Genomic DNA, 11,190 nt, shown 5'->3' with positions numbered 1-11,190 from the left:
CCGTTGTGCTTGGGAGACTGTTACGGGAGCGCGGCACCATTAGGGGCCCTGGAAATGTCAAGCGGCGATTTTTCAGCAGCAAATGAAGAGGAGCTCTCCTGTCTCCGAGACGGCTGTGGAGGGTCGGTAGCTCTAGCTAGAAGCAGCGTAGGTGGCTTTGACTGGGAAAGGTGTTCTTAGCAAGGTGAACAGTGTAAGAACAGAGGTGAGATGCCAACGACAGGGCTTTATAAGCAGAAAGCGGGACCGCCCACCTGTCATTGGACGTAATCTGCCTAAAGGCGTGAATAGAGGTGTCTTCAGCCAGACACGCAAGGGGGATGTATCCCATAGTACATGTGTTTTACCGAGTGAATCGACTGAAAGGGAACTGTCTGTTTCTCAATAGAAGTCTATGGGACTTTGGGCTTCTGGCAACACACTAGTACTTCCTTTTTGGAACACGGAAGTAGGGGATTTGCTCAGACCAGTTCCTACTTATACTAGAATAAAATTAGTATAAAATGGGTTTTGGAGAAAAAGCTAACCCATCATGACAAATATTAACATGTTAGTACCCAAAGTTTTTTCTGACTTCTGCCTCACAAAATTCTAAGATAAAATTGTATTTAAGCTTTCAGAGTTTGTTGTAACAGAGTATCTCAAGGTTTTTCTTTCGGTCGTTTTCCTGGTTGTTGAGTGAAGCTTTGTAAATGCATTTACTTTTTACCACCTCAATGCTAAACCCGTTATTGCTTAGTGCTGGTAAGCTTAAGCTAAGCATTGCCTATATGATGATAAACCAACACCTGGTTCATACTGGATGCACAAATGGAAAGGTGGCGCGGAAAGGAGGCCGCTTCCATCCGATGCCCTTGTTAACCTATGGGGTGATTACATGGATTCTCCAAAGGAGAAATTCTAACAAAAATGTTCAGATCATTAACATTGTAAACATTGATCTGCTTCTTCTGGAGGACATTTCAGTTTGGTCTCTAGGTAGCAATCGCGCGATAGCATTACACTTCTTCCAGAAGAAGAAGAAAGTATGAGACAAAAACAATGTTTTAGACCACAAGTGGTTCCTTTAAAAATGTTTTCTTAAAAAAGTTTGGAAAATTTATACCTGTGAGTTTATAAAGATGCGACCGTTAGCATTAGCCGTCCTATGAGAAATTATTTTAAATGTTAGCATCAAGCTTGCAGACTTTAGCTTTAGGTGCTAAATCGATCTATAATTTTTATGAATTTTATGAATGATCTATTAAGCTTATATATACTCAACCCTACCTCTGCAAAAGGCTTGCGCCGTCTGGTCATTTTGTGCTCGAGCAATTCACTTCAATTCTGGCAGGAAGTTACATTCAGATGCACACAAAAATATGGTTTATTTTCAAAATATAACCAGTTCTTCACAAAACACCGCAATTAACAAATGTGATCATGTTTTTGTATCTAAACAGATGTAGATATGAAAATAAACACACAATCACAACACACTTGCACTTCTCTCTGTGTGTCTCAACAACACATAAATAAAGAAGTGTAGGTCTATTAACTACTTGCTTCTTCTTAGCAGAAACATGAGGGTAATATTTTTAGGTTATTAATTTACCCATGTTGGCAAAAACATAAAAGTTCTAGCAGAAGCGCCTGTCGACCGTCTCGGAAAATGTGTGTCTGGTGTGAATTGCAGGAGAGAGCGGATGCTGCACGCACTCCGTTTCTGCGTATAGTGGGAACCTAGCATTGTTAGCAAAGTTTCATAGTGAGCAAGTTCTTGCTCATCTGCAAGGATTTGCTTTTAAAACAAGAGGCTTAAATAATAATCCACACTTAATTACATGTTTTGTTTAGATTGAGTCCTACAGCTCATTCTGTGGTGGACTTCCTGCTCCTGAGCATTCTGACAATCCTCTTCGCTATAAATTCAGCTGGAGTCCTTATGGTGTTCTACTCAACACCATTAGTCCTGCTGTATTCCTCAAGGACAACCAGGTATGTATGTTTAAAAAAAACTCCACAGAAATTTAATTTCTGTAATTTTTTTGTGTTGTCACATTGCTGCATTCAGTCATGCCAAGGAGACAAAGAAAAGTAAATGTCAGTAAATGTCTCTGTTTGTTTTTTTTGTCAGGTGGTGAGTATCCCCTCTGGTGGCGCTCTGATGGATTCCACATCACTGATGGATTTCCTTCCCGGTTTTAATCTGGAGGGTTTTCCAAACCGTGACAGTACAAAGTATGCTGTGCCTTATGGCATCCAGACAGCTCACACCCTGATTAGAGGAACTCTGCGATTTAAGGTATGATGCAACATCAAAGCCTTTTTTAATTTAACACACCATAATTTGTGTTATATTTAAATATGAACTAGTGCTTAGCATCTCACAACGACAAGGGCCCGGTTTGAATCATGGCAGGGTTCGTTCTGTTTGAAGTTTGAATGTACTCCCAGCGCATGCATGGCTTTTCTTGTGGCTTTCTGGCTTCCTCTCACACTCCAAAAACATGCTTTGTTAGTTATTGATGATTCTAGACCAGGGGTCGGCAACCCGCGGCTCTGCCGACTGGACGCTGCCTATTGGCTCCTTGGCGCTTTTTCAAAAATGTTTGAAAATAAAAAAAAAAATAAAAAATGTTGGAGGGAAATATATTTTTTGTTTCAATACGGTTTCTGTAGGAGGACAAACATGACACAAACATCCTTTACGTTTTCCAATTGTTGTATAATGAGTGTAGGTGCTTCCACGCCGGCTGCGTCAGCGCGAAATCAAGCGCACACCCTCAATGAAAAGTCAATGCAAACATGCGCACACCAGAATTCCTGGCCCATGCATCTAGGGCACATGTTGCTACGCAGGTTTTTAAGTCGGGTTGCGAGCTCCATGTACAAATCGGCACGCATAGAGCGCGTGCTGAATCTTCAAGATTTCCAAGGACAGTCGCAGCAGCGCAGAGCTGTGACCAATCAAGGAGCCGGATTTGGGAGCTGCTTGTGGGTGGAGTCTGCTTATAGCACAGAAGTGCCAAACGTGATCACAAAAGAGAAATGAATCATTACGGTTTGTGTCCGGCCAGGTTAATATGACACCAAGATGGACATTTAAAAGGACAGAATTATGAAAACAAAAGTCTTCAGAAGGATTTGGGGGATTTTCACCGCTTTTACTTTTTGCTCTGAGGTTCTCCCTGTTGTAGATGGCAGATGAGCGCTAATGAACAGTAAAATACAAGTGAAGAATCTACACACCGGCTGCATGCGGAGCGTTCAAGAACGCGGTCTACGCGGGCTTATGAACGCACGCTCAGCAGGTAGTAGTAGTAGTAGTAGTAGTGTTTTTATTTCATTTTCAAAGCACACAAAAGGAGTTTTACAATAATCTTGTTTTTTGAAAAATGAAAATTAAAAGGGACTGAAAGAAGAAAACTTGTTGTCTCTGACTCATATGACAACAAACAAACCTCAAATTGGTGCCACAAATGAAGAGGAATGTGCCAACAACCTAAACGATTTCTTTTTAAGATTTGACTCACAAAACAAAAGTAAATCAGCCTCGGTAACAATCACTAATACTCAAAGTGATGCCTGCAGTTTTAAGGTGGACCAGCTGTGTATTGAAAATATCTTTAGGAATACTCAGGCAAACAAAGCGGCCGGTCCGGATGGCCTGTCAGCCTTCCTACTGAAAAACTGTGCTCAAGAACTATCAGAGGCATGGTGTCCAATATTTAAACAATCAATTGAGACAGGCTTAGTCCCACAGACTTGGAAAAAGTCCACAATAATACCCATTCCAAAGAACTCACGCTCAGCCTCAACTGCAGACTATAGGCCTATAGCTCTAACAAGCATTGTCATGAAATGCCTCGAGAAAATAATGGTAAACCAACTCAAAACTGAAGTCTCAGGTCATATTGATCCCATGCAATTTGCATACAGACAAGGACTCAGCACTGGGGACGCTATCATCAGTATGTCTCACATGGTCTGCAAACATCTAGAAAACACTGACAGTTACGCACGAGTCCTATTTGCCGATTTTAGTTCAGCTTTTGACACAGTCCACCCCGATATTCTTGTACAGAAACTCACCAACTTAAATGTAAGTTCATGCTTAGTAAAGTGGTTTTACTCCCTTTTAACTAATAGGTCACAGCAAGTAAAAGTAAATAACTCCTTCTCCAAAGAAAAATTCTGTAGCACCGGGGTCCCACAAGGAGCTGTGAGCTCGCCGATTTTGTTTACGCTTTATACTAATGAATGCAGAAGTAGCACGCCAAATAACACAATTATAAAATACTCAGATGACACTATAATTATTAGTTTACTAAGAGTCGGGGACCCAGTATCCACATACCTACAGGAAATTGATCTCTTCCAGTCCTGGTGCCTGGATCACCATCTGACCTTAAATGTGAACAAAACCAAGGAGACGATTTTTGACCCCAAAGGACCACTGCTCCATGAGCCAGTAACAATTGGCGGCAGAGAGATTGAACAGGTGGAAAGTTTTAAATACCTTGGTGTCTACATAGACAACCTCCTCAAATGGAATGTGCATGTGGACCACCTATGCTCTAAACTGTCTCAAAGACTCCACTTTTTAAGAAGACTCAGAACGTTCGGTGTAAGCACTAAAATCATGACATGTTTTTACAACGCAGTGCTTGACTCAGTTTTAAGATACGCCATGGCCACCTGGTTCGGGCCCCTAACAGTAAAATACAAAAACAAAATAGAGAGTGTCATGAAAAACGCCATGAAAATCATTGGTAAAAAACAGTATTCATCTCTACAAGAGGTTTACGAGATCTGTGTTAGAGGACAGGCAAAAAGAATAATAAACTCACCCTCCCATCCACTACACAGTGAATACGAACTCCTACCATCAGGGCGGCGCTACCGAGCAATAAGATACAAAAACAATAGATACAAGCTATCATTTCTTCCCACATCTGTTTCACTACTGAACAAGTCCGACTAGCACATGAGCTCTTTTACTTAATTTATGAACTGCCGTACCTATTAGAAATATTGTTATTTTTATCTTCACCGTTCTTACAACTTTGACAAATGTCTGTTCTGTACATTGTGCTTTTAGCTGCAAACTTTTATAGACCATTTTATTTGACTTTTTTGGGTTTTATTATTAATTTTTAATATGAAGTCACTGTGTTTCCAGAGGTGCAAATTCTACCACAGCTCTTTCAATACTTGTCTTATGTTTTTATTTTGTATGATGTTGTTGTTCACACTGAAATGTTTGGAGTTGTGTGTATGTGTGAATGTAGCCACGCAGCCACTGGCACTGTGAAATCCAAGACAAATTTCCTTCGGGACAATAAAGTATATTTGATTTGATATTTGATTTGCCCCATTTCACCAAGTCAGTATATAATTTCAGTCAACAACAAAATTAAGCAACAGAATAGACAAGTGGTAAAAGAAACAACACCAAAAATAGTAAGGAAAAAAGTAGTAATTATCCACACCAGAGCTGCGCGGTAGCGGGGAGGAGATTCTTCTTCTATTTTTCTTCTACTGTTCATTAGCTCTTCATTAGGGAGAACCTTGGAGCAAAAAGTAAAAGCGGTGCAAATCCCCCAAATCTTTCTGAAGACTTTTGTTTTCACAACTCTGTCCTTGTAAATGTCTGACTTAAAAACCTGGGTAGCAAAGTGTGCTCATGTACGCTCCAGACTTGAAGGCCAAGAATTTTGGTGTGCGCGCGTTTATATTGACTTTTCATTGAAAGTGTGCACTTGATTGGGCGCCGACGCGGCGAGTGTGGAAGCACCTTAAGGACACGTTACATGCACGTAACATTTTTGCTGTTTTTTCAAATCCTCAAAATAAAATGACATCAAAAATCGTATTTCTTTATTGCATTTCTTTAATTTCGTCAAAGCAATGAAACAAACTGTAATTCATTCATATTCAGTGTTGGGCATCTCACTTCAAAAAAGTAATTAGTTATAGTTACTAGTTACTTCTCCCAAAAAGTAATTGAGTTAGTAACTCAATTACTGCATCTTCAAAGTAATTAGTTACTTGGAAAAGTAACTCGTTTTAAATTACTCTTTAAATATGGTAATATTTTGTATTTTTTCCTGCGTTACAAATAAAAAAAATAATTTACATTCAATAATAGATGATAACTGACAATAGTATACTGGTATAGTTTTCCAATGGAGTCATATTGTCTAAGTTTAGGATACACATGAGAGAGGGTTTAGGGAAAGAATTTTCAATATTTATTTGTCAGAATTATCACACAAAACACTGCAACAAGTGGTATATAAAAAATGTAACTTCACACAAAAAAGGTAAACGTTTCAACTATTAACATACTTTAAGTATCTTACCTACAACTATAATTAAACAAAATGGCTTAAAAAACTGAAAGTGCAAAACAATAATAAATTAATAAACTACAATTATTAACCCATATTTCTGCTAAGAGGAGCAGCTCTCTGCATCTCTTTTTTCTCTCCCAAAATCCCGCAGCCCCGCCCACTCGCTCCGGAGTCTGCTCACTGCGTTGATCTGTGCGCGCTCGTGTCTGTCTGTGTTGTGTGTGTTTTATAAATATTACCCCGTTTCTGCTAAGATGAGCTGCTCTCTGTCTCTCTGTTGTCGTTTTATTAACTCCCGAAACTCCTCACTCCGCACCGGAGTCTATCCACGTTGATCTGCGTGTGTACGTGTCTGTGAAAAACGAAAAAAAAGTGTGCGTGTCTGTCTGTTTTGTGTGTCACTGTGCTCGCGCGTGCACGTTTGTGTTGTGATTGTATGTTTATATCCGTGTCTACTGCCTGTTTAGACACAAAAGCATGATCACATTTATCAATCGTGGCATTTTATTGTGAAAAACTGGTTATATTTTGAAAAGAAACCGGATTTTCTCATGTATCTTGATGCAACTTGGGGCGCGCAACACAAGCAACTTTCGGGTGCGAAGCGCCCAGCTCCAGCAAGATCATCAAACTTTGAAGTAACGCACCGCGATTTACACGAAGTAACTATAACGGCGTTACAGCGAGGATGAAAGTAATTAGTTAGATTACTAAATTACTTGATTTATAACGCCGTTAGTAACGCCGTTATACTTAAACGGCGTTAGTCCCAACACTGTTCATATTGTAGTGATGGTCTCAGGCACGCTGGGCTTGCTGTCGGTCTGGCAGTGCAAGGAATTGTGGGTTACCCGTTCTTTTGCCTGTCTGACTGGAATTGGATTTAAGTTTGGGTTTTCCTCAATGTGTTTTGTTGTCTGACTGTTGAACATTTGTTGGCATTTATGATTTTGTCCTGTTATGTTTGAATTCTTCCTGCTCCTGGAGTGAGAATGAGGGAGAGACTGATGACGACCCCCTCTCCTTGTGTCATTGTGGGATGTCTAAATAAAAGCTTGTATGTTCATTATGAGGCTATTCAGCTTTTGTCAGCTAGTTTGTCGCTGCGATTCCTATAAATTGTAGTAAAACCAAATTGAGGCAAGTTCTGAAGATAGATGGATTGATGCAATCCATTAATAATTTAAAGTAAAATGTAATGTGAATATTGTTGCTTTTACTGTTAGAAATATTTTATTTTAGCTTTTCTTCCACAGGGCTTCTCACAGGCCATGAGTGGTTTTGTTCAACTGGGTCTGATCAACAGTGAGCCACGTCCTTTTCTACAACGTGCTTCTTCACCTATTTCATGGGTAAGAATGTTTTTTTTTTTAAGTTAAAAGCAGGCATGTGCTAAGTAGGGCTGTGGATCTTTGCTTAGGTGGCAATCTGATTTGATTCACAAATCAAGCTCAACGATTCACAAATGGAACCACTGTGTGTATGTCTATTTACTGGATGGATGAAAATTGAAATGATTTGTATTAAGTCATCATTTATACCTTAATTTAGAACAGGAGATCAGAATCAACAAAACTGATTAAAAAAGCACAAAGATTCAGATAGAAAGAAATTTTGTCATTTTATTGATTTATTTATTTTTTTAGTCAACCTCTGATCAAGTTCAGCAGTAACATAAACAACATAAAAAGAATAAAAATCACTGTTGTTGTAGATCATTAACCAGCATAACCTGAAAATGTTCCCCACAGTTTTCTATCCTCAAAGTTATTCAACATTTTACGTTCTTAACATCACATATTGGTGCAGAGCTCGGATGAAAAAGTATTTTTATTTCCGCTGCAGAATCAGCTGATTCACGTTGATTACATCCGCCTTTCAGCAGCGTGAGGCTGTTTCTTCAGAATAAGCTGGAGTTTCGTTAATTACGTCAAATGTTGAAGAGTTATAATAACCAAAATAATGTAAACACTGGAGCTAAAGCTCCGATGTTAAAGCTAATTCATTTTTTCAGAAGTTATATCTGTGAGCGGAACTTCATTCTCAGTTGTGAACGGAAAAAAGCTCTCGCTAGTTTTACTTTGAAAACCGGAAGCTTCACCGTCACGAAGATGTGTTTACTTCCGGTGGAAGTACCGCAGCTCTTTCGGTTTGTTTTAGTTCGTAAACTTAAAATCCTACATTAATCTGCATTTCAGAGCAAAAATACATTGTTCCCAGGTGATATTTTCATCATATTTTTTGATCATAAACTTGACTATGTAGAGTACGTAAAAGAGCTTAGCACGCAGCTTTCTGCGTGCAAGCGAAAAATGACTTAATAATTGCAGGCGGAGACAGAGGACTGCACTGGTGTCCAACAGCAGCAGAAGATGAAAGATTTTGACTTTTTTCATCAATAGATGACAGCTCAGAGCTGCAGGACACTGCCGCACAGCTGCTCAGTTTAACACAGACTGTGAGATGTGTGAGGAGCTGCAGCCTCCAGAGTCTCAGGGACTCTAAAGGAGCAGCAGTAGGTAAAAAGGCATATCAAAGGACAGCTCGGGTCCTAAGGAGTTGAATCACAGCGCTAGCATGTAGCAGTTAGCAGATGCTGTTTAGCCATCTGTAAAGAGTTTCACATTAAAAAGAAACAAAATACTGTCTTTTTCTGTTAAAATACCTTTAGAGGTTGTTGTTTGAGTTATGACAAACCAATAGAGACACTTGCAGTCAGTTTAAAGCGTTTTTTAAAGAGTTATTGATCCTGGAAGTTAGCTTTCTAGCTAGCTTTGTTTACAAGTTAGCCTTCTGCTTGAGCTGCTGGCGTTTTTTGCTGCGTTTTCTGGTGATGACATTTTGTGATCTTTTCATGACATGCAGACTTCTAGTGGAGTATTTATCCGGAATGATAAGATGAAATATAAAGCTCTGATCATAATGAGAATTAATGAAATATCCGATCCTAATCGGACAAAGGAGTCCGATTCCGATCGAGTCCCAAATCACGTGATCGGCCCCGATTTCCGATCACGTGATCGGATCGGGACATCCCTAGTTATATCGTGCTATTATGTAACACACATTTTGAAACAGATACATAAAATTCATGCATCTTTTTAAATTAATGTTTGTGTAAAATGGCCAAACAAAAATGGTGAACACAATACGTGTTTTGGTGGGGAAGTTTGCTAAAACGGCAGAAAGATTGACAAAAAAATGTCAAAAGCATCTGGTACCCAATTTACAAAAAAATTAGAAAATTAAAAAAAGAAGAAGAGGAGAAATGAGATCAAGAAAAAGGTATCCTCTCATAACAAGGGACAGGAGAGGACAGGCTGTTGATCATATTTTTGAAATTTGTTAGTATTACTTTTTTCCTGACTTATTTCTGTGAAGATCAAAGAGAGATATTTGGTTATTTTTTATTTAATAAACAGTGTTTTTATTTTGATAAAAGGATTAGGAATGAATGAAGCTTTATGGATATTATATCTATCTGTCTGTTGATCAATATTTTATTTATATATATATATTAGGGTTGTCAGATTTGTTAAAAACGCGTTAATCTGACACGTGCTTGACGCCGACAATTTTTTTTGACGCATTAATCGCGGATTTTCTCATACGTGCCTTTCCATACCGCACGCGCGGGCGTCCCCCCTTTAACTCACCGGCTGCTCTCACTAGATCACAGGCGGGTCTACAACCATCGAGCTGCGAGCTAAAACCGGCCGGCGCTAGGACCTGGAGAGCTCCTGCACCCTAACCCGGTTCCAGTACCACGTCTGGTGGTACCGGCTCGCGTCCGGCGCCGCGTCCCGAGAGCTGCGGACCCCCGACGTTCCGAACAGCAAGCGCACCGGGGGACGTTTTAAATGTTCTGGAGGTTTAAGCGTGATCCAGCCCCAGCATAGCGGTCTGTCTGCCAGCATATTCATGATGAGCTCCGCTGGACATGTCGCTGCATCGAGCTGCAGCCAGAGAACGTGGCGGCAGTAACAGACTGTCAAACTATCCACAGAGTATCACGCTTTTCTCAGTCTTTAATGTTTTAAAAAACAAAAGTTAATTGGAAATGACAAATCTCTATTTCATTTATTACTGCAGTTCAGCAGAGGACGAAAAGATTTGGTCCTGAGAAAAAAATGAACATGAAAGTGTTATGGAAATTTTATTTTTGATGTTTTTTATTTTATTTTACTGAACGTAGATTGAAGTTTTGAATTTAAAATGCCCTTCACTTGCACTTGGGCTTTTGTTAGGCAAGGCAAGTTTATTTGTATAGCACATTTCATGTACAGAGACAATTCAAAGTGCTTTACATAAAACATTAAAAGAAACAATCAAAAGAAATAGTAAAAATGTGATCATTGAAATAAAATAAAAGAAAAGTAGGTATTTTATGTTACAGCCTTTTATTGTTAAGAAAGTTTATCTCAATACAATGTTACAAAATAAAGTATTTCTGATAAAAACTATAAATTTTGTCATTCTTGTTTTTATAATTAATGTAGAACTGCTAAATTCCACGAAGCACACATTTTTTTCCTTAAAAAAAGGCCACATGTAAATTTGCGATTAATCGCGAGTTAACTCGTGAACTGCGATTAATCGCGATTAAACTTTTTAATCGCCTGACAGCTCTAATATATATATATATACATATTACATCCATCTATCCATCTTCTTCCGCTCATCCGGGACCGGGTCGCGGGGACAGCAGTCTAAGCAAAGATGCCCAGACTTCCCTCTCCCTGGCCACTTCCTCCAACTCTTCTGTGGGGGGACCCCGAGGCGTTCCCAGGCAAGCCGAGAAACATAGTCTCTCCAGCGTGTCCTGGGTCTTCCCCGGGGCCTCCGCCCAGTG

The 11,190-nt window shown here is 39.5% G+C and overlaps 1 protein-coding gene across 3 annotated transcripts in view; it reads left to right on the top strand.

The window, feature by feature from the left end:
- Positions 1-11,190, top strand: part of aass (aminoadipate-semialdehyde synthase) — a gene marked incomplete in the record, with an annotated part of 177,904 nt that overhangs the window by 159,182 nt on the left and 7,532 nt on the right. For all 3 annotated transcript variants that reach the window (XM_024262395.2, XM_024262393.2, XM_024262394.2), the window contains 3 exon segments: positions 1,837-1,977; positions 2,117-2,284; positions 7,595-7,690. In XM_024262395.2, the coding sequence (XP_024118163.1) occupies positions 1,837-1,977; positions 2,117-2,284; positions 7,595-7,690 (405 nt within the window).

This window comes from Oryzias melastigma, unplaced genomic scaffold (genome assembly GCF_002922805.2).
Source record: "Oryzias melastigma strain HK-1 unplaced genomic scaffold, ASM292280v2 sc00295, whole genome shotgun sequence".
Classification (NCBI taxonomy): Eukaryota; Metazoa; Chordata; class Actinopteri; order Beloniformes; family Adrianichthyidae; genus Oryzias; species Oryzias melastigma.
This window is presented reverse-complemented; position numbering and strand designations above follow the sequence as displayed.